The 26483-nt window shown below is 32.4% G+C and overlaps 1 protein-coding gene across 1 annotated transcript; it reads right to left on the bottom strand.

Moving 5' to 3' along the window:
- Positions 1–4852: 4852 nt before the first annotated feature.
- Positions 4853–5503, bottom strand: LOC139889078 (uncharacterized). The gene has a single exon (XM_071872050.1). It carries the CDS (start codon positions 5501–5503, stop codon positions 4853–4855), a length of 651 nt encoding a protein of 216 aa, XP_071728151.1.
- Positions 5504–26483: the final 20980 nt, after the last annotated feature.

Below are 26483 nucleotides of genomic sequence, written 5' to 3'. Positions count from 1 at the left end.
CCACTATGCAATTATAAATTAACTTAATAGTAATCTTTGATGAACTCAATGACTCGAATGCAACGTTCTTCAAAATATGCCATGAAATACTCCAAGTAATATCTTTAAAACAAGCAAATACACAGCGGAAGATTTCTTTTATACCTGAGAATAAACATGCTTTAAAGTGTCAACCAAAAGGTTGGTGAGTTCATTAGTTTGTCATAATCATTCATTTCCATCATTTTAATAGACCACAAGAATTTCATTTCCAGTTCTCATAAATATACGTCCCATGCATAGAGACAAAAATAATCATTCATATGGATTGAACACCTGGTAACCGACATTAACAATATGCATATAAGAATATCCCCATCATTCCGGGATCCTCCTTCGGACATGATATAAATTTCGAAGTACTAAAGCATCCTGTACTTTGGATGGGGTTTGTTAGGCCCAATAGATCTATCTTTAGGATTCGCGTCAATTAGGGTGTCTGTTCTCTAATTCTTAGATTACCAGACTTAATAAAAAGGGGCATATTCGATTTCGATAATTCAACCATAGAATGTAGTTTCACGTACTTGTGTCTATTTTGTAAATCATTTATAAAAATTGCGCATGTATTCTCAGCCCAAAAATATAAAGGGTAAAAAGGCAAATGAAACTCACCATACTGTATTTCGTAGTAAAAATACATATAACGTCATTTAACAAGTGCAAGGTTGGCCTTGGATTCACAAACCTAAATTAATTATGTATATATATGTGCTGGTCAATATTTGTCTAACAAATTAGGTCAAGTCATAGTGTACCACAATCCTAATGCTCGAGACTAATATGCAAAGGTCAACAAAATTTAATTTGACTCAAAATGATTTCCAAAATTTATACATGATTATTATATAGTTTAAATATCGTCGTTTTATATTTTTAAATATTTTTAAAAGATTTAATAGAGTAAATAATATAATTCATTTATTAATAAATAAAATTTTATATAAAAATATACTTTTATATATCTTAAGTAATAAAATTTATAAAGTTAATTTAAAAAAATATTATGATAGGTTTTATTAAGGTAATTATATTATTTGTATTACATATTTATTTGATAAAATAACATTGATAATAATAATAAGTAAAAGTTGTATTATTTTGAAATAATAATAATTATTATTCTTTTAATAAAAATATCAATATTTATATTTACTAATAATGATATTATAATAAAACGATAATTCTAATTATGATAACTTTAATATTTACGATACTTTTTAATATTAACTTTAAAATAATAATTCTATTTAAAATGATAATAATAATGATATTTTATAATAACAATGACATTTCTATTAAAATGATATTTTTTGTTAAAATGATAGTTTTAATACTAACGATACTTTTAATAATAATAGTAATGATAAAAATAATAAGAATGATAATTTTATCTAGATCAATATCTTATAATATTTTAATTTCATCATGATACTCATACTCATTATTTCCTAATCGTTTCGTTTAATAGCTTTTAATCGTCTTTTATATTGTGTTCATAATACTAATAATAATAGTACTAAAAAGAATTAGGTGTTACTAATATTAGTTTTAATTACAATAATACTAATAATGATAATTACTATGATATTATTAATAATACTAATAATTATTTTAATGATAATAATAATAATAATAACAATAACCATTTTTAAATAGTGATATATATATTAATAATAATGATAATAATAATAATAATAATAATAATAATAATAATAATAATAATAATAATAATAATAATAATAATAATAATAATAATAATAATAATAATAATAATAATAATAATAATAATAATAATAATAATAATAATAATAATACAAATTATAACTTTAACGATGATACCAATAGTAATAATAATAAAAATAACAATTTTTAATGATAATTCCTTTTATTAATAATGATAATAATAAGATAAAACTAGATCGACGGTAATAACGACGATAATGATAATCATTTTTATAAAAATTCAATTGACTATAACTTCTAATCCGTTCATCGAACCCATTCGATATCTAAATGAAAAGTTCTCAATTTTTCGCTAGCCTTCCAAGGACATGCATATCTTATACCTTATCTCAACCGCAAGTGTAACTAATTCAGGATTCAACATAACCTATCTAAGGGCAATATCAAAAGTACAAGCATGCATAATCCTATATTCTCGAGCACTAGTCAGGGATACACTATTAATATGTAAAAATAATTTATGAGTACTCACGTATCAATATTGAGATTCAATATTGCAGGAAAGTTACGTAGACGCAACGGAGACGATAAACACTAGATTGACCTCACAAGCATACCCATGAACCATACCCATCACCTCCATAGCTATAACCCATGTTTTCCTTAGCTCTATCCCGCTCAAAAAATCCATTTTGAAATAATACGCTCATGACCTCGTCGTAGTATTTTATGTATACTAATAATATCTTGAAATAATACCGAGTAAATATATATATGTAAGTCAATTGAGAGAGTTTAGAGAAATATATTTCAAGTTTCTATGAAATAATGAAACCTATTGAATTCTATTTATAATAGATTTTTGAATTATTAAAGTGAATTATTAAAGTATGAATTATTAAAGTGAATTATTAAAGTATGAATTATTAAAGTGAATTATTAAAGTATGAATTATTAAAGTGAATTATTAAAGTATGAATTATTAAAGTAAATTATTAAAGTTAAAGTAAAGTAAAAGTAAAGTAAAGGTAAAGTTAAAGTATAGTAAAAGTATAAAACTATGTACATATAATACGCGTATAAATATATATAAAATTAATTTAAATCATTATTTATATTTAATTAAATAAAATATAAATATCGTTATCTTTATCATACTGGTTAAGTAATGAGTTGTCAAAAGTGGTTCTAGATATTTATAAAAGTTATATACGTTTTAATAATAAATTTCTTTTTAAACTAAAAACGTTTTTGTACGTTTGAAAATAAATCAAATAAATATGATAATTTTGTTTTCCAAAACTAAATATATTTAAGAATCATTTTGTTAAAAGGTTAAAATAATGGAAATCGTTATATCATAAAACGTTTTAGAAAAGTAGAATCATATATATTCATAATAGGTTTCAAGTTTTTAAATTACGGTCTGTTGGTGAAGCATGGGATAAAGTCCAAAGGTTAAATAAACGTATAAAAAATGTCGAGTTACTTAACTTGTCGATATCCAACATCTAAGTTATTTACACTCCACGTTCTTACTTATAAATCACTTAACATTTTCCGAATGTTGTCAAAAAGAATAGATTTCTTAAATCACAGTGGACCTCATAACATAGACCCGTAATCATATCACAATGTATCTGATAAATCAATCATTTGATATTATCTTCTAATTCCATGATAAACATATTGAAACAAATACGTTCGTGTAAAGTAATATACGTTTAATACTTTATTAATATTCTCAAGTTATAATATATATATATATATATATACATATATATACATATCTATTTATATATAATTGTTCATGAATCGTCGGAATTTGGTCGAGGTTATAATGAATGTATGAACACAGTTTAAAATTCTTGAGATTTAACTTAACAAAATTTGCTTATCGTGTCAGAATAATATAAAGATAAAGTTTAAATTTGATTAGAAATTTCCGGGTTGTCACCGTATTCCTCTTGGGAATATCTTGCAATAGCTTCGGTATACCTCTTGTATTACCTATTTCTTATTGATATAGTTTTATAGGTATTCCTCTTGGGAATATCTTGCAATAGCTTCGGTATACCTCTTGGGCTACCTCTTGCTTATTGCTAAAGTTTTATAAGTATTACAACACTTAAGATTGATGTTTCCAAAAGTTAGTAGGATTTCATTCAAATTTCTTGTGGTAGGAATCGTATAAGTTTCGACTACCAATTGCAAACTTTCCTACTTACATGCGACTAGAAATCTAGAAATAGAACTTTCGAAGGTTTACCCCGTTCCAGGTTCTGGGGATCTGTTTCCCTTCTGTGGTTTCGAGCTTGTATGAACCGTTCCCGAAAGCTTCGGAGATTACGTACGGACCTTCCCAAGTAGGACCCATCTTTCCTTCGTATTCAACTTTGCTAGTGCTGTTGAGCCTTAGGACATAATCTCCGACCTTGTATACCGACGGTTTGACTCGCTTGTTGTAATACCTTTCGATCTTTTTCTTGTATGATGCTTCTCTAATCAGCACAGCCTCCCTCCTTTCTTCCATGAGGTCAAGATTGAGACGGAGATTCTCCTAATTTTCTTTGAGGTTTGCGGTCCTATTGGTTAATACCTGTATCTCTGCGGGCAAAACCGCCTCAGTTCCGTAAACCAAATTGTAAGGGGTTTCTCCGTTACTTCTTTTGGGTGTGGTTCGGTGAGCCCATAGGACCAGGGGGAGTTCTTCCATCCATCCTTGGTGACATTTACCCAAATGTTTCTCGAGACCTTTTAAGATATCCTTGTTGGTTACTTCCACCTGTCTATTCCCTTGTGGGTGGTAAACGGAAGTAAAGGTTTGCTTTATCTGTAGCTTTTCACAGAACCCTGGGAAGATACCTTCGGCGAATTGTTTTCCATTATCCGAAACGATTTCTTGGGGTATGCCAAACCGACACACGATGTGTTCCCAAACAAACTTTTCTATTTGTTTCCCTGTCGTGGTGCTTAACGGTTTTGCTTCCGTCCACTTTGTGAAGTAGTCTATCGCAACCACCAGCCATTTGTAACCTCCTGGTGCTTCTGTGAGTGGACCTACTAGATATATTCCCCACTTTGAGAAAGGCCATACTGATAACACCGATATCATGTCTTGCTTTGGCTATTTCTGAACTTTAGCGTGGATCTGACATGGCTCACAGGTTCGTAAGAGCGTGACTGTATCTTCGTGCATGGTTGGCCAATAATACCCCATCCTTAGCATTTTTGCCACTCTTGACCTTGGTCCAGAATGAAGTCCACAGATACCTTCATGCATTTCTCTGATGATCATCGAAGCTTGGTTTGGTCCGACACAGCGAAGCCACGGGGTGAGGAAAGATTTTCTGTACAAGGCTCCGTTCATTATCTTGTATGATGGTGCTTTGATCCGGATCTTTCTTGCTTCTTTTTTATCCTCGGGTAAGATTCCGAGCTCCAAATATTCCCTTAATGGCTTCATCCACGTGTTTTCTTCTTCAATGATTAAGTTGTGGACTTCTTGAGCTTCGATGGATCTTTTTTCTAATACTTCGACCAACACTTCCTTCACCAGGTGTGCGAAGGTGATAGAAGCTAATTTGCTCAGAGCATCTGCTTTCTTATTCTGACTTCTTCTTACATGCTCTATTGTGAAGCTTCTGAAGCTCTCTACAAGTTCCCTGACCTTTGATAGATAAAGTTGTATGATTGGTTTTCTTGCTTTGAAGATACCTAGGACTTGGTTCGCAACTAGTTGTGAGTCTACGAAGGCTTGCAAGTGCTCAATTTTCATCTCCTTTGCTATTCTGAGCCGGCGAGCAGAGCTTCGTATTCTACTTCGTTATTAGTTGTGTTGAACTCGAAACGAAGCGCGTAAGTAAACTCTTGTCCCTCTGGGTTGATTAGCATAAGTCATGCCCCTGAGCCATCAGAGCTGGAAGCTCCATCAGTGAACAGTTTCCATTCCTTCGTTTCAATATTCGGGGTGATAATTTGCGCGAAGGTGGAGTTGTTTTCTTCGTCTGTCTCTGTTGTTTCTGCCATGAAATCTGCTAGTACTTAAGCTTTGATTGAATGGCGAGCTTGGAAGTCGATGTCATGTTCCCCGAGCTCTATTGCCCATTTGGCCATTCTGCCTGACTTTTCTGGCTTCGTAAGAACCTGTCTAATTTGCTTGTTAGTTAACGCAATGATAGGATGGGCTTGGAAGTACCATCGTAGCCTCCTTGCGGTGTGGACTAGGGCAAGCGTGAGCTTTTTGAGCTCTGGGTAGTTGACTTCTGCACCCAGTAGAACTCGGCTTACGAAATATATCGGGACCTGTATCCTTTCACGTTCTGCCACTAGCACCGCAGTGATGCATTCCTTGGACATTGCTAGGTAGAGATATAGTGTCTCTCCTATCTTTGGCGATGTCAGGGTTGGCAGATTAGCTATGTGTGCTTTCATTTCAATGAAAGCCTTTTCGGCCTCTTCGGTCCATGATATTTTCTTTGCTCCCAAGCATCCTTTTAGAACTTTGAGAAAAGGCAATTGCCTCTCAGCTCCCTTGGACAGGAAACGGCTTAATGACGCTAGCTTCCCGTTTAAACTCTGCATTTCTTTGATGGCGTTTTGAGTTGTTGGAGCTTGTCTACTTTCTCTGGGTTTGCTAAGATTCCTTTCTTAGTGATGTAATACCGTAGGAACTTTCCTTCTTCTACCCCGAATGAGCACTTTTTGGGGTTTAGCTTCATATTGATCGACCGAAGGGTATCGAAGTGTAACGACCCGGATTTTTCCGATCGTTTTATACTTATGAGATTAATATTTACATAAATTAAACCTTACCAACATGATAAGCAATCTAAATTGTTGAGACTTATGTTTTTGAAAAGAGTTTTACACAACGTTTGACCGTCCAATTTGACCGATGATATCACGAACTATATAACATATGATAATTATACGTTTATGTATATATATGTATTTATATATATTTAACATGATCTAAGGATGGTTTAACATCTCATTTTATACTAATAACAAGGGATTATAAGTATACTTTGAAACTACTAACTTATGTTTTCAAAACGATAACTATACGTAATGTTCATTGACATAAATACTTAAAACTTATAATGCTTATACATGTATTGTATAGATATGTATTTAATCACTTTTAAAGGGCTTTTATACATAAAACAATATAAGTATATTTACAAAAGATAGTTATATTTTAATTCTAGTTCTGTTTTCTCAAGATTTTTACACGTATATCTAGAGTATATGTACTCGTAGTGTACGCAGCTTCTATACGTATTTATTATTGGTATATACACATCAAATCAACTTATAATCAGTCCTATAGTTGCCCTCATCAAGAGGTAAACTCATTTTAACATCTAGCATCAATAATTACACAAGGTTACAAGATAAAATTTTGTTTTTGTCTCCCATGAAAAATGCCATTTAATGGCAATAAGTATCATCATTTTGATTCAATTTTTATCATCATTTCTTAGTTAAACACACACACTTTCATAACCCTTAAACACCTACTTCAATTCAGCAAGTTACCATGAAGATCTAGCCATAAAAACAAGCCTTAATCTTCATAAGAAAAACCTTCCAAGAACACTTCAATAATCCTTCCAAGTATACAAGTTTACTTCCAATCTTTCAATCCCACTCCACCACTCTTTTGGTTCTAGGATTTTTCTTATCTCTTACAGTAACTTTGTCCAAGTAACAAGAGGTAGTAACCTTATTCATAACTTTATTCGATTCATATTTATATAGCTATCTTATTTTATGTTGTAAAATTTTAACAACAAGAACGTAGTTTGAATGATTTCAAACTTGTTTGCAAACTAAATAGATACTTCTAACTTAACTTTTAAAACACTTCAAGACCTGTAATATATCATAATGATATGCTAACTTAACAAGATATAACTTGGTTTTACAAAGAACACCTTAAAAACTGAATCTACGTCGTCGGAGTGCAACCGGGGGCTGTTTTGGGTTGGATAATTAAAAACCATCTTGAACTTTGAATTGGAAGTTCATGTTCTGGAAAAATGATATTTCTTATGAATATGTTAACACATAAAAATTTCATGGTTTAACTCAAAGTGTAAGTATTTTTAGAAAAATGATCATTAAATGTTGTTTTTATGATGGAAAATGATCACTTTCATAAGTTTCACCAAAGTTTGACCTATAACCTGCGATTTCGAATACAAACTAAGGTATTTTCAGTTCATATTCTTAAAATTTGGCTCGATCCAAGGAAGTGGCAAGTTGAACCAACAAAAACGGAGTTGTAATGAAGAAACTACGACTAAAACAAGATTGGGTATCCGAAGCTAGTTTAGCTACGAAAATATTTGGAGAAAAAGTAAATTAATCATATCTTTTCTAATTAATATGATATTTTATATATAATTACTTATGATTTGATTTTATATATTTCAGGACCACCCGTAAACAACACGAGAAGATTAATCATAAGACCTCATGATTGTACGCAACACGTCATTTGACAACACGGTACTTTATGTACGCAATACGTCATTTGACAATATGGTACCATGGGTCGAGATTAATTCTGATCAATACGAATACAATGGGGTCTTTATTTATTTTATTGAGCAACTAATTGTGGACCATTAACATCGGAATGCTAACTACAGACTAAGAAAATATTAAAAGTATTATAAGTATATATATATATATATATATATATATATATATATATATATATATATATATATATATATATATATATATATATATAACGATTACTTGAAAAGAAAATATGTTGATATATTATATATACGGTTAGGTTCGTGATATCTATCGGAGACCAAGTCGAGTTAAATACCTTCAAGGCGAAAGTGAGTATATAGTCCCATTTTTAAACTCTAAATATTTCGGGATGAGAATACATGCATTTTATGATTTACGTTATGGACACAAGTGATTAAAAATATATATTCTACGTTGAGTTATACCACTGGCATACTTCCCTGTAACTTGGTAACTACTATTTACATGAGGTATTGTAAACGCGAATCCTGTTGATAGATCTATCGGGCCTGACAACCCCAACCGGACTGGACGACCAGTACTCAACGGTTGCACAGTACTTCGTTTCGGTGACTACATTTGGTACGGAGTAGTAAGATTTCATAATAAAGGGAATATGCGACGTTGATTAAATGTTAAGTATGGTTATCAAGTGCTCAACAACTTAGAATATTTTTATTAAAACGTTTATATATGAAATCTTGTGGTCTATATTTATAACGCTGCCGGCATTAAACCTATATCTCACCGACTTTATGTTGACGTTTTAAGCATGTTTATTCTCAGGTGATAACTAAAAGCTTCCGCTGCAACATGTTGAATTTAAGCAAGATCTTGAGTATGCATATTTGTGTCAAAAATAAAACTGCATATCGGAGAATTTGTAATGTAAAAAACATTGGAAATCGTGTTGTTATCATCACATGTAAAGTTTGTAAGGCTAAGATTATCGCTAAACGATAATCATTATTATGTTGTTTAAATCTTGTATTTGTAATAAAAGTTATGGTTTGTATTGTAATAACGAATGCAGTTTTTGAAAAACGTCGCATATAGAGGTCAATACCTCGCGATAAAATCATATGTTATTGTATTCGTCCTTATGGTTAAGGTCGGGTTATGACATGTGGTATCAGAGCGTTGGTCTTAGAGAACCAGAAAATTTGCATTAGTGTGTCTTATCGAGTTTGTTAGGATGCATTAGTGAGTCTGGACTTTGATCGTGTTTGATTTAGAAAACTATTGCTTATCCCTGTTGGTTAAAAATTAATATGTAAATATTATGTGGTACTAACATGCTAGTTGTTATGTGATAGATGTCTAGTTTAGAACTTGTTATCACATTCAGCGACTCCGAACCAGAATCTTCAGATGGTGTTCCAGTCATTAACCTGTCCGATGATGAAAACGATACCTTTGGGGAAGACTCACAATTTTCGAATGAATCAATTGAAGAGGAATCAGAAAGTGATCCTGAGGAGGAAGAAATACAGGAAATTACGAAAGACAAGTTCGAAAGAGGAAAGAAACGAAAGGCTACTGAATTGGAAATTCCAAATCCCGAGTTTAGTAAGAATGTTGTGGCACCAACTCCACCAGACACTTCCACCCCTATTCCCGCTATTCCTATTAGTTCCATCCCGGCATCCAGTTCTTCAGCCCCTCAGCCAAAACGCAGGGAGACAGTCAAGATAACCTTTAAACGATTTCTCTGAACACAAACGTTTTGGGTTAAATGATGCGCTGTTGTTTTAAACCATGGGATCATATAACGTTTTGTATAATATTACTAGTGTGGTTTGTTTAATGTTTGATGTAAGATAAGCATATGTAAAATAGTGAAGTGTGAAATGCAATAATTTTCCATGGTTGAGTATTATTTGGATGGTAGTAATTAATTTCTGTACTAAGCTATTAAGTATGAACTTTAACGGGTAGGTACTACCCTAGATATAATTATAAAACGCTAATAAGAAGAAAAGGCTTTTATAATAATAACTGGTTCATATTATTAATAAGCTACGATGTACTGTAAATACATACCACATCTATAATATTCCATGTGAATAATTATTTTTCTCATTCTTATTGAAGATTATGGCGCGATTGAACCGAATGACGGAACAAGAAATCGAGGAACTCATCAATCAGCGAGTGGACGACAGAATGTTATGGGTCGAGGCTGCGAGAGGTGCTGCAGTTAACCCAAATCCTCGTGTGGGATGTACTTACAAAACTTTTCAAGGTTGCAAGCCCTCATCATTCAGTGGAACAGAAGGACCGGTCGGTTTAACCCGGTGGATCGAAAAGATTGAGTCTGTGTTTAAAATCAGTGGTTGTATTGATAAGGACATGACCAAGTATGCATCGTGCACCTTACAAGATAGTGCACTCACGTGGTGGAAAAACTATGTGAAGGCCGTAGGAGGAGATGTAGCTTATGATACTCCCTGGGAAGAATTCAAAACAATGCTAATCAACGAGTATTGTCCAAGGAACGAGGTTAGGAAGTTGGAAGCTGAATTACGAAGCCTGAAAGTTGTTGGTACTGAACCCACCAACTACAATCAGCGATTCATGGAATTAGCTTTGCTATGTCCCGAATTGGAACCAACCGAAGAACGGAAGATAGAACTGTACAAAGATGGTTTGCCTAAAAATGTCAAAGCAAATGTTACAGCATCGAAACCCAAGACTATTCACGAAGCCATCACCATGGCAAACGAGTTGATGGACCAGATTATTCTGGATAAGAACACCGATGTCAAGACATCAGAAAACAAAAGAAAGTGGGAAGGTAATCAACAATCCAACAAGAAACAAGAAACCACGCAAGGTGCGGGTAGTGGTTCAAGCTCTGGTTACAAAGGACGAAATGCTTTATGTAACAGATGCCACAAACATCACTCTGGTTATTGTAATGTGGTATGCAATAATTGTAATCGAAGGGGTCATCTTGCTGAAGATTGTAGGATTCCTGTTACAAATACCAATGGCACCAAGACTCCTGTCACCAATGCAAATAGAACTGCCTTGGCCACAGTTACTTGTTATGGGTGTGGGAAACAGGGTCATTATAAGAGCCAGTGCTCGAATCCAGAGAAGAATAATGGATCTGCACGTGGAAAAGCATTTATTATTAATGCTAGAGAGGCGTATGAAGACCCGGAGCTGGTTACGGGTACGTTTATCATTAATAACTTATCAGCATCTATTATATTTGATACTGGTGCCGATAGAAGTTACGTGTGTAGAGACTTTTATGCTAAATTGAATTGTTCATCATTACCTCTAGCTGCTAAGTACATGATTGAGTTAGCTAATGGTAAACTAATTAAAGCCGATAAAATTTGCCGTGATTGTAAAATAAATTTAGCCGGAGAAACATTCAAGATTGATTTGATACCCATAGAATTAGGAAGTTTTGACTTAATTATAAGCATGGACTGGATGTCCAAAGTAGGAGTCGAAGTAGTATGTGCTGAAAAGGCAATTCGCATTCCCCGAAAAGATAACTCAATGATAATGATTTACGGAGATAAAGGTAACCCAAACCTGAATCTCATTAGCTGTTTGAAAGCTCGAAAGTGCTTAGAAAAGGGATGTCATGCCATCCTAGCACATGTAAAGAAAGTGAAGAAAAGGAGAAGAATATTAACGATGTAAATGTAGTAAGAGACTTTCCCGATGTATTTCTGGAAGAATTACAGGGACTACCTCCTTTCAGGTCTGTAGAATTTCAAATAGATCTTGTACCAGGTGCTGCACCGGTTGCCCGTGCTCCATATAGACTTGCACCGTCCGAGTTAAAAGAACTTTAGAGTCAGTTAAAAGAATTGCTGGACCGCGGATACATACGACCAAGTACTACACCGTGGGGAGCTCCAATTTTATTTGTTAAAAAGAAAGATGGATCTTTTAGGATGTGTATAGATTATCGTGAATTAAATAAGTTAACTATCAAGAATCGGTATCCACTACCGAGAATTGACGACTTATTTGATCAGCTGCAAGGATCATGTGTGTACTCGAAAATCGACTTAAGATCGGGCTATCATCAATTACGTGTCAAAGAAGAAGATATTCCGAAAACTGCTTTTCGGACACGCTACGGTCATTACAAATTTTTGGTCATGCCGTTTGGATTAATGAATGCACCAGCTGTATTCATGGACCTTATGAATCGAGTTTGTAGTCCGTATTTAGATAAGTTTGTTATCGTTTTCATTGACGATATTCTTATCTATTCCAAGAGTGAGCAAAAGCATGAACAGCATTTAAGGTTGGTATTAGAATTGTTAAGAAAAGAACAGTTATACGCCAAATTTTCTAAGTGTGCGTTTTGGTTGAAAGAAGTGCAATTTCTTGGCCATGTTGTTAGTAGCAAAGGAATTCAGGTTGACCCAGCTAAAATTGAGGCCATTGAAAAATGGGAGACTCCTAAGACACCAACGCAGATACGCCAATTTTTGGGTTTAGCCAGTTATTATAGAAGGTTTATTCAAGATTTTTCCCAAATAGCTAAACCATTAACAGCGTTAACGCAAAAAGGGAAGAAGTACGAATGGACCTCTGAGCAGGAGAGTGCATTTCAATTACTGAAGAAGAAGTTGACTACGGCGCCTATTTTATCGTTACCTGAAGGGAACGATGATTTTGAGATATATTGTGACGCTTCGCGACAAGGTTTTGGTTACGTCCTTATGCAACGAAAGAAAGTTATTGCATACGCATCTCGACAATTGAAGATTCACGAGCGGAATTACACGATGCATGATCTAGAATTGGGGGCAGTAGTGTTTGCATTGAAGATATGGAGACACTATTTATATGGAGTTAAATGCACTGTGTTTACTGATCATAAAAGCCTTCAACATATTTTCGATCAGAAACAACTGAACATGAGGCAACGTAGGTGGGTCGAGCTGATAAACGACTACGATTGTGAGATTCGCTATCATCACGGGAAAGCGAATGTAGTGGCCGACGCTCTAAGCAGAAAGGAACGGGAACCAATTCGAGTACGAGCGATGAACATAAAAATTCGCATGAATCTCAACTCACAAATCAAAGAGGCTCAACGAGAAGCTCTTACTAAAGAAAACATAGAAAATGAAATAATGAAGAAGTATGAGAAGCAACTCGTTATACGAGAAGACGAAATTCGATATTTTGCAAACCGTATTTGGGTACCGAAGTTGGGTGGATTAAGGAAGTTGATATTGAATGAGGCGCACAAGAAAAGATACTCGATACATCCTGGAGTTAGAAAGATGTACCAAGATCTTAAGACGCATTATTGGTGGCCTAATTTAAAGACAGATGTTGCAACATATGTTGGGGAATGTTTAACTTGTTCCAAAGTTAAAGCAGAACACCAGAAGCCGTCAGGGTTACTTCAACAACCAGAAATCCCAGAATGGAAATGGGATGGTATTACCATGGATTTCATCACAAAGTTACCTAAGACTGCCTGGGGTTATGATACCATTTGGGTAATAGTTGATCATCTCACCAAATCTGCACATTTCTTGCCTATAAAGGAAACGGATAGGATGGAGAAACTATTACGACTGTACATAAAGGAAATTGTTTCAAGGCATGGAATACCTATTTCCATTATATCCGATTGTGATAGTAGATTTACATCAAAGTTCTGGCAATCACTACAGGAAGCCCTGGGAACTTGTTGGATATGAGCACCGCATATCATCCGCAAACCGATGGGCAGAGTGAAAGAACGATTCAGACTTTTGAAGACATGCTCAGAGCATGTGTGATTGATTTTGGAAATGGATGGGATAAATATCTACCATTAGCAGAATTCTCGTATAATAATAGTTATCATGCGAGCATTAAAGCTGCACCATTCGAAGCACTGTATGGAAGGAAGTGTAGATCCCCTATTTGTTGGAATGAAGTAGGAGATCGACAATTAACTGGTCCCGAGATCATCCATGAAACTACTGAGAAGATAGTGAAAATCAAGGAGAGATTGAAAACAGCCCGTAGTCGCCAAAAGAGCTACGCCGATGTCCGAAGGAAACCATTAGAGTTTCAGATCGGTGACATGGTTATGTTAAAGGTGTCACCTTGGAAAGGTGTAATACATTTTGGAAAAAGAGGTAAACTGAACCCAAGGTATGTAGGCCCGTTCAAGATCATCGAACGCATTGGACCGGTAGCTTATCGACTCGAATTACCACAACAACTTGCCAGAGTACATAATACATTTCACGTTTCAAACTTTAAGAAGTGTCTTGCAAAGGAAGACCTCACCATTCCTCTTGAAGAAATCCAAGTCGACGAGAAACTACAATTCATAGAAGAACCAATCGAAATCATGGACCGTGAAGTTAAACAACTCAAGCAGAGCAACATACCAATCGTTAAGGTTCGTTGGAATGCTCGAAGGGGTCCCGAGTTTACTTGGGAATGAGAGGATCATATGAAACAAAAGTACCCACATTTGTTTCCCGAGAACGCAAAATAGGTACAACTTAAAAATTTCGGGACGAAATTTATTTAACGGGTAGGTACTGTAACGACCCAGATTTTTCTGATCGTTTTATACTTATGAAATTAATATTTACATAAATTAAACCTTACCAACATGATAAGCAATCTAAATTGTTGAGACTTATGTTTTTGAAAAGAGTTTTACACAACGTTTGACCGTCCAATTTGACCGATGATATCACGAACTATATAACATACGATAATTATATGTTTGTGTATATATATGTATTTATATATATTTAACATGATCTAAGGATGGTTTAACATCTCATTGTATACTAATAACAAGGGATTATAAGTATACTTTGAAACTACTAACTTATGTTTTCAAAACGATAACTATACGTAATGTTCATTGACATAAATACTTAAAACTTATAATGCTTATACATGTATGGTATATATATGTATTTAATCACTTTTAAAGGGCTTTTATACATAAAACAATATAAGTATATTTACAAAAGATAGTTATATTTTAATTCTAGTTCCGTTTTCTCAAGATTTTTACACGTATATCTAGAGTATATGTACTCGTAGTGTACGCAGCTTCTATACGTATTTATTATTGGTATATACACATCAAATCAACTTATAATCAGTCCTATAGTTGCCCTCATCAAGAGGTAAACTCATTTAAACATCTAGCATCAATAATTACACAAGGTTACAAGATAAAATTTTGTTTTTGTCTCCCATGAAAAACGCCATTTAATGGCTATAAGTATCATCATTTTGATTCAATTTTTATCATCATTTCTTAGCTAAACACACACACTTTCATAACCCTTAAACACCTACTTCAATTCAGCAAGTTACCATGAAGATCTAGCCATAAAAACAAGCCTTAATCTTCATAAGAAAAACCTTCCAAGAACACTTCAATAATCCTTCCAAGTATACAAGTTACTTCCAATCTTTCAATTCCACTCCACCACTCTTTTGGTACTAGGATTTTTTTTATCTCTTACAGTAACTTTGTCCAAGTAACTTGAGGTAGTAACCTTATTCATAACTTTATTCGATTCATATTTATATAGCTATCTTATTTTATGTTGTAAAATTTTAACAACAAGAACATAGTTTGAATGATTTCAAACTTGTTTGCAAAATAAATAGATCCTTCTAACTTAACTTTTAAAACACTTCAAGACCTGTAATATATCATAATGATATGCTAACTTAACAAGATATAACTTGGTTTTACAAAGAACACCTTAAAAACTGAATCTACGTCGTCGGAGTGCAACCGGGGGCTGTTTTGGGTTGGATAATTAAAAACCATCTTGAACTTTGAATTGGAAGTTCATGTTCTAAAAAAATGATATTTCTTATGAATATGTTAACACATAAAAATTTCATGGTTTAACTCAAAGTGTAAGTTTTTTTAGAAAAATGATCATTAAATGTTGTTTTTATGATGGAAAATGATCACTTTCATAAGTTTCACCAAAGTTTGACCTATAACCTGTGATTTCGAATACAAACTAAGGTATTTTCAGTTCATATTCTTAAAATTTGACTCGATCCAAGGAAGTGGCAAGTTGAACCAACAAAAACGGAGTTGTAATGAAGAAACTACGACTAAAACAAGATTGGGTATCCGAAGCTAGTTTAGCTACGAAAATATTTGGAGAAAAAGTAAATTAATCATATCTTTTCTAATTAATATGATATTTTATATATAATTACTTATGATTTGATTTTATATATTTCAGGACCACCCGTAAACTGTGATGACCCGGAAAATTTCGACTAATTTTAAATCAAACTCTCGATACGATTTAATATTTTTGAAACGATAAGCAAAGTCTGTAATGTTGAGTCTCAAAATTTTTGAACTATTTTCTTGCATTCATTTAACTTCGACCATTCCCGACGATTCACGAATCATTATTTGTAAATAATTGTGTATACATATAAATTTAAATATAAATATATATATATATATATATATATATATATATATATATATATATATATATATATATATATATATATATATATATATATATATATATATATATATATATAAACTTAAAATAATAATATACGATATAATTAAATTGTTATTAAAATAAATAAATAAATATATATATATATATATATATATATATATATATATATATATATATATATATATATATATATATATATATATATATATAGGGTATATCAAATATAATTATTTAATAATTGTAATACTCAATGGACGTTTCGTTTATTATTTAGAGAAGTTTAATTCGAACTTATGTGATTTTTTTTAAATAAACGGTGATCCAAAAAGAAGTCATATAATTTATAGCTTTATTATATATATATTTAGAACCTTTTTGTTAAGTTTTAACACTTATTATATTTTACTTGAGGTTAGGGGCTAATAATTAATTTAATTTCTATTTAATAATTTTAAACAATTAATGACCAATTATTTTTACCATAATGACTGATATAATTAAAGATAATTATTATAAAAATTTGGGATCTTTCTGAATACTTTTATCCGCTACTGATTAACGAGTACTAAACCCAGTTCTAGAAAATAGTGTCGGCACAATCTTACAAATATGGGAAGTATTAAAGTCATAGCACACGTTTTTTTTTCCTTCTTTCTGATTTAATTATTATATGTCTTTTCTTAAATTATATAATACTCCATGACAGCTAATCTTTACCTTTATCTATAAAAATTCAACAAGCATGTAGATTGAACTATCACTTGTAACTTATATTATACTTATTATTCTTTCAAACTACTTATCTTTTTATATCTCTGATATTTTTTATATATTCTATTTCTTGGATGAAGCCATGTATTAACAAATGTTTGTTGATGCTATATATATATATATATATATATATATATATATATATATATATATATGGAAACGAATAAGAATCATTTTGTAAATATTCTGGAATTGAATTCGGCTTTTAGAATACCAAACTTTATATACGAACTAACAAAAAGATGGGATAGAACATTTTTAAACCCACCATCTTTATTCGAATATCACCATACAATCGCCATAACCACAACCAACTTTCTATTTGCCGCTATTTTGAACCACTAAGCTACCACCCTCATCAACTTATATCACTACCGTTTTACTTGTTTCTACTTTGGTCACAACCACAAACATCTTCTTGTTCGATCACCAAAACGACACCACCTGCTCAATACTTTATTTCATTTTTCTGTCTGTACGATCAAAATAACCATGTTTGATATACTACTATTATTCTTGCTGCTACTTTACGGTTGGTTACATACAACTATTTCTTAATTGATATTCAAACCCAACCCATCGACATGTAGTCAATCTCTACTGTGTTCATACTTTTTGTATCCAAAACTAAACATAATCATTCTAAAGATTCTTCAACATTCAACACCATACGGACCATATGATTCGATTTAAATCGCCGGTCGTCATCATCGTCAACGGCGACGTCATCTCCTTCAAGTTTTTCCCTCTCTGTAATGGGAGATTTAACTTCGTTAAGATGAGGTGACGAATTAAGCAAACGAGATCATCTTCATCAGAGTCCGGTATCGGTGATGCTAGGCCCAGTATCATTAAGCTGTACAACAACTATGAAGCTTTCGCCTGAAAAAGACGGTTATGTTCGTGGCGGTAGTAGAAGTTTTTTTCCAAAAGTTTTGCTACGCATGCTTTAGGCTCATCGTGATTATTTTTCCACTTTTCAAATGCACGTGCTCCGGTGGGTGCACACTCTGTCAAAACATTTCCTAAATAAAAATTTGGAAATTTGTAAGATGGTGGAGCCTACAAGGTCACTTTGAGTTTTGCTGGCATGACTACTCATTTCTATGTTACTTGGCATTTGATCCAAATAATATTCGAACGTAAAATAGATTTTTTTAAAGTTTTATATTGCAACTTGCAAGGTTATCATCAAGTATTACAATAATATAAAACGAAATCTACTTAGTGCGATACATATACATGCGTAGTATAGTAGTACTGTATTTGGTATATTGCACGTTTGTAAGGTTACAAGATGGCATCAATATGGTGTATTTATGATTATATATGCTTGTTCTATTTTGGGTTATGGCATGTTACAAGTGATGAGACATGATGGACTGTGATGTTAATGAAGATGATAATTTGGGTTTTAAGTTTAAGAAGAAAAACAAACAGCTCAAAATATGTTATATGATTAAAACCGTGAGCTATTTCAAGAAAGTATCGAGTGGTTCATTGGTTTGTTGTGTATGGTTAGTGAGAGGTCTCAGGTTCGAGCCTGGGCTTGGGCATTTTTTTTAGAAAAAGAAGAAGAAGGATACAGAAGTAAAGGTTAAAAACAATTTAAGTTGGGTGTTATTTCAAAATTGAAATACATAGCGTAATGGTTAAGGATGTTATCGGGTTAGCAGGACGTCGTGTGTTCAGACTCGGATATGGGCATTTTTTTTAAATGGCTACTTCTTTGAGGTAGTTTACTTATTACACTTTATCATTATTATTATCATTATTATTATTATTACAACAAATACTTTTCATATAAGATATATTCATTACATATCTATACTAATTTAACATACTTTTATATTCTTAAAATGTTACTTTTATATAATAAAAATTAAGTGATACACAAAATATAAAAATATTGTACATTACAGAATATTCTAAACACTAACATGTAATAATTATAAATAACTAATGTGTGAACAATTAATATAACAAGCATATTAATATTAATACATAAACTTGTTTAAATATTATTATGTGTGTTAATATAAATATACAAATGATATAGGTTCGTGAATCCGAGGCCAACCCTACACTTGTTAAATGACATCATATGTATTTTTACTACAAAATACATTAGGTGAGTTTCATTTACTCCCTTTTTCTCTTTACGTTTTTGGGCTGAGAATAATGCAAATGCTTTATTAACTGTTTTACAATAATTATTTGCGTGAGTTCATTTGCTCCCTTTTACTCTTTACATTTTTGGAACTGAGAATACATGCGCTGTTTTTATAACTGCTTTATTAAATGCCTTTGAAATATATTTTGAACTGCAAATACATGAAATGCTTTTATAAATGTTTGACGAGATAGACACAAGCAAAACATTCCTCGAATAAATTATTATGCAGACAGAAGTTCTGCGGATTATTATTGAATTATGTGGACATGATAATTGCCACTTTTGAATTATGTGGACATGATAATTGCCACCATTGAATTATGTGGACATGATAATTGCCACCATTGAATTATGTGGACATGATAATTGCCACCAATTGATGTGAATGTTATGTATCGAGAGAATGATTTTATACACAGGTTATGTGTATGTTATTTTTGTGCACGAGATATGTGTACGGTTACTAAGATTTATGAAAGATGATTTTGTACACGAGAAAGGTGTACTGTATTTAAAATATATCGCATGTGCATTACAGGTGGATATAGGATTCGGGCCCATTTGTACCATGCAGGATTTAAATCTTGTGGTCTATCAAAATGATGAATTTTATTATTTTATGATAAACTTATGAACTCACCAACCTTTTGGTTGATACTTTAAACCATGTTTATTCTCAGGTATGAAAGAAACCTTCCGCTGTGCATTTGCTCATTTTAAAGACTTTATTTGGAGTCGATCATCGCAATGGGACCAGATGTTGGGGACTTCGTCCAGATGGATTAGGACGGGGTATGACATGTGGTATCAGAGCAGTGATCTTAGCGAACCAGGTCTTGAATTAGTGTGCCTAACTGATAGTTGTTTAGATGCATTAGTGAGTCTGGACTTCGACGGTGTCTGCATGTCAAAAGTTTAGCTTATCATTTAGTGTCGAAAATTATTTGCTTATCATCCGTAAAGTCTAGACACGTCTTACTACCTCTATTGCATAGAAAATGTATAGATAAATTCATATCTTAGCGTATCTGTTATTGTTACATTTGCCTGACAGCTTCCGTAGATTCCTCCGTAACTTATGGGATTTTAGTATTATATATGCATATGTAAATTATGTATTGCAGGGTACTAATCTACATCCTATAATCTATTTATTATCGAAAATCCGTCATCTGATCGTACGAGATAAATCCCTCAACCAGTTCGAATTCCTCGGATTCCGACAGCTATTCCAATATGGATATCCGCCTAAGCTCCGAAAGCAGTGTCATTAGAATGAATCAACCAATCATCCATCCCCAATTCATCTGATGAGTTCGTACTCGACTTAATCAATGGAGACGCGAAGAAGGAGATCCCTTCCGCCAACCAAATTGCCCTCTTGACGAATAACCCGAAGCACTTACCGGTGAATCAATCCGAAACACCATTTTCAGCCTCATTTCCAGGGTAGCTCTTCACGATTGTATTCTATCCACAATTCTAAACCTTATTCATCCGCTCGTTCCGATCAACAATCATCCCGGAATAATAGAGGAAGTCAACGAACATCGCGCTCAAGGAATCATTATGGAGAATATGGTGCAAAATTTACCAGCTTCAGCAACATCACCGGCACCAACAGTACCATCAATAACAGCACCAGTACCATCAACAATCCATGCCTCAACATCTCATTCTGTACCTCGAGTATAAACATCGTTCTACGTATCGTTCTACATCATTTATCTTTGTTCGACATGGCGATTATGTAATCTCTAATGTTTTAGAGATTATATATTCTTGTTCTAAATGCAAATCAAATGAGTTTAATATTATATTGACTCATTAAATCCATGATTACATCCGAAGAAAATATATATGTATATATTTTCATAAATATTGTAATTAAAAGTTCTTCTGTACAAACTATTAATGATGAAAATATTTTAACGGGTAGGTAATACTCGAGGAATATTTAGATTTCACATTAATAAGTTACACTGTACATTCGTCGAACCTGATTCAACGGCCATTTACTATCCTATTTACAACCAACGATATACGTATCCGTTCACCGCAGAATAACCCTTTTCATTCAATTTCATATTTGGATTTTGATCTATCAGAATCCAACAAGTGGCATAATGAAGAAAACATTGGACAAAATAAAATTTGTTAGAAACAAATGAATTAACTATGAGAAATTTTATTAAGAATCAACGCTAACAAAATCCTAGCTAACTGTTAATTCCCTATTACATTATCGCAATTTATTTAACGCAATTTATTTATCGCAATTTATTATCGCAATTTTTATTCTCGCAATTTTATTTATCGTCATTAAATTTCTGTTATTTATTTTACGCACTTTAAATATCGGGACACGTATACAAGGTTTTGACATATCATATCGACGCATCTATATATATTATTTGGAATAACCATAGACACTCTATATGCAGTAATGCGAGAGTGAGCTATACAGGGTTGAGGTTGATTCTACAATAATATATATAGTTTGAGTTGTGATCGAGTCTGAGACATGTACACGGGTCACGATACGTATTAATTAATTCAAATATTATATATTAAATTATATATGAATTATTGGACTGTTAACTGTGGACTATCGACTATGGACTAATGACATTGGACAATTAAAATGAATTAAAATATTGATTATAACATATGAAACTAAACATTTCTTCAAGTTTGCCACTTGATTTCATCTTAAACCTCATCTGTATCTCGACGATTACAATCTGCGTTCAAACTTTTCATGATTCTTGAAAACACCTCAATCGAGAGGATGAACCAACCACACTTCATCTACAGAAAGAAAAGATTGATGCGTATAGTATGCACCTGAAAACTCTCGAAAACTGAATAAACGTTTAACGTGTAGCTGTGCTAATTCCTTTAGCGTTATTATTACCGAAAATAACTTTGCAATCTCTTTCCAAATTAGCCAATTTTGTCACAGCTCCAACAAGTCAACTTCGACTTTTTGTTCGAAACAACCTTATTATAACCTTGATATATACGTTGTCTTTTCCCATTCGTTACCGGGGAACTGTTTATATCCCACCACATTACCAGTAGACGTACCAGCAACCTCGTTGCTCTTTGACTTAAAACTCTCCAAAAAATCACTATACTTATCTATTGAAGTCTTATCATGAACTCATCGGCATCTTGTAACGATAATTTGCATACCAATTACCGAGAATCAGCAATCAGTATTTTGAATCTTGCAGCGTTCTACATCAATAGTTATATGTACATATATAACATTCATCTCTTAAAATTATGAGCTTTCATTCTGCAATTCTGAAAAATATCTAGCCTATGAATCAGGTTTCTGAATTTTTGAAAAAGCTGATGAAGCAGTAAAAACTGAAGACTGCCTTAACAGTCAAAAGTTTGATGATAAAGAATGGACTGTTGGAAATGCTCAATAGAAAATTTAGTACCGAAAATCGGATTATGCGAAATTATGAAGGAGGCTGTAGACAAATCACAAAGATTAAATCTGCCTTCAGAGAATCCAAATGATTCAGTATCTGCTGAAGTCATTAGCGAATACCTTGCTCCTGACTCTAAACCTTTGCGAACAAATCTTCCGCATCATCCATCGATATTAGAAATTCTAAGATATCATCGTATCTTTTATTATAAATATCCTCGATATTTCCGAAAATATTTTCATAACTATTTTTATCTGAAATCATTTACCCCTTCGCGATATCAGTGTTACGTCAGAAAGGAAACTGTTTTAGTTTCTAAATTCTGAAAATTTGAACTTAAAATATGAATGTTTTTGAAGTAGTGTTGGGAACTGGAGCATGAGTTAGTATAATATAATGACACTTGATCAACGTGATTATATTACAGTAAGTCATGCTGAGTTTCTAATGAAACATGATGATTCACAGACTATAACGTCATCATGTGTCATTTTACACGACTCTTACATTCTATCTAATCTTCAAACATATCGAGAACATATCTTCCTGATAATTCATTCTTCTCTCCTGAATTCTGGTAATTTAACCAATCAAGATCGTGCTATTATATTTTCTTTCGGATTAGAAGATTTCTTTAAATTCCTTAAATTCCGGAAATCAACCATGACTACATCAAAAGTTAAGACGAATCTCTATTTCTTTATTTCAATCTTTTGCGATAGCTTCACTTATACTCTTCGCATAATCGAATTGTTTTATCCTTATTACTCAATGGTGATAAAACTCTATTTATCAACTCATACTCGTCATGAAAACATTTTTATTGTTAGCCATGACGACCTCGATCAAATTTCGGGACGAAATTTCTTTAACGGGTAGGTACTGTGATGACCCAGAAAATTTCGACTAATTTTAAATCAAACTCTCGATACGATTTAATATTTTTGAAACGATAAGCAAAGTCTGTAATGTTGAGTCTCAAAATTTTTGAACTATTTTCTTGCATTCATTTAACTTCGACCATTCCCGACGATTCACGAACCATTATTTGTAAATAATTGTGTATACATATAAATTTAAATATAAATATATATATATATATATATATATATATATATATATATATATATAAACTTAAAATAATAATATACGATATAATTAAATTGTTATTAAAATAAATATATATATATATAGGGTATATCAAATATAATTATTTAATAATTGTAATACTCAATGGACGTTTCGTTTATTATTTAGAGAAGTTTAATTCGAACTTATGTGATTTTTGTTTAAATAAACGGTGATCCAAAAATAAGTCATATAATTTATAGCTTTATTATATATATATTTAGAACCTATTTGTTAAATTTTAACACTTATTATATTTTACTTGAGGTTGGGGGCTAATAATTAATTTAATTTCTATTTAATAATTTTAAACAATTAATGACCAATTATTTTTACCATAATGACTGATATAAATAAAGATAATTATTATAAAAATTTGGAATCTTTCTGAATACTTTTATCCGCTACTGATTAACGAGTACTAAACCCAGTTCTAGAAAATAGTGTCGGCACAATCTTACAAATATGGGAAGTATTAAAGTCATAGCACACGTTTTTTTTCCTTCTTTCTTATTTAATTATTATATGTCTTTTCTTAAATTATATAATACTCCATGACAGCTAATCTTTACCTTTATCTATAAAAATTCAACAAGCATGTAGATTGAACTATCACTTGTAACTTATATTATACTTATTATTCTTTCAAACTACTTATCTTTTTATATCTCTGATATTTTTATATATTCTATTTCTTGGATGAAGCCATGTATTAACAAATGTTTGTTGATGCTATATATATATATATATATATATATATATATATATATATATATATATATATATATATATATATATATATATATATATATATATATATATATATGTGGAAACGAATAAGAATCATTTTGTAAATATTCTGGAATTGAATTCGGCTTTTAGAATACCAAACTTTATATACGAACTAACAAAAAGATGGGATAGAACATTTTTAAACCCACCATCTTTATTCGAATATCACCATACAATCGCCATAACCACAACCAACTTTCTATTTGCCGCTATTTTGAACCACTAAGCTACCACCCTCATCAACTTATATCACTACCGTTTTACTTGTTTCTACTTTGGTCACAACCACAAACATCTTCTTGTTCGATCACCAAAACGACACCACCTGCTCAATACTTTATTTCATTTTTCTGTCTGTACGATCAAAATAACCATGTTCGATATACTACTATTATTCTTGCTGCTACTTTACGGTTGGTTACATACAACTATTTCTTAATTGATATTCAAACCCAACCCATCGACATGTAGTCAATCTCTACTGTGTTCATACTTTTTGTATCCAAAACTAAACATAATCATTCTGAAGATTCTTCAACATTCAACACCATACGGACCATATGATTCGATTTAAATCGCCGGTCGTCATCATCGTCAACGGCGACGTCATCTCCTTCAAGTTTTTCCCTCTCTGTAATGGGAGATTTAACTTCGTTAAGATGAGGTGACGAATTAAGCAAACGAGATCATCTTCATCAGAGTCCGGTATCGGTGATGCTAGGCCCAGTATCATTAAGATGTACAACAACTATGAAGCTTTCGCCTGAAAAAGACGGTTATGTTCGTGGCGGTAGTAGAAGTTTTTTTTCCAAAAGTTTTGCTACGCATGCTTTAGGCTCATCGTGATTATTTGTCCACTTTTCAAATGCACGTGCTCCGGTGGGTGCACACTCTGTCAAAACATTTCCTAAATAAAATGATGAAAATGATGAATTTTATTGTTTTATGATAAACTTATGAACTCACCAACCTTTTGGTTGATACTTTAAACCATGTTTATTCTCAGGTATGAAAGAAACCTTCCGCTGTGCATTTGCTCATTTTAAAGACTTTATTTGGAGTCGATCATCGCAATGGGACCAGATGTTGGGGACTTCGTCCAGATGGATTAGGACGGGGTATGACATAAACAACACGAGAAGATTAATCATAAGACCTCATGATTGTACGCAACACGTCATTTGACAACACGGTACTTTATGTACGCAACACGTCATTCGACAACATGGTACCATGGGTCGAGATTAATTCTGATCAATACGAATACGATGGGGTCTTTATTTATTTTATTGAGCAACTAATTGTGGACCATTAACATTGGACTGCTAACTACGGACTAAGAAAATTAAAAGTATTATAAGTATATATATATATATATATATATATATATATATATATGTATATATG

This window comes from Rutidosis leptorrhynchoides, chromosome 2, assembly GCF_046630445.1.
Source record: "Rutidosis leptorrhynchoides isolate AG116_Rl617_1_P2 chromosome 2, CSIRO_AGI_Rlap_v1, whole genome shotgun sequence".
In the NCBI taxonomy this organism is placed as follows: Eukaryota; Viridiplantae; Streptophyta; class Magnoliopsida; order Asterales; family Asteraceae; genus Rutidosis; species Rutidosis leptorrhynchoides.
The sequence above is the reverse complement of the archived record's forward strand: the minus strand, read 5'-3'. Positions and strand labels throughout refer to the sequence as shown.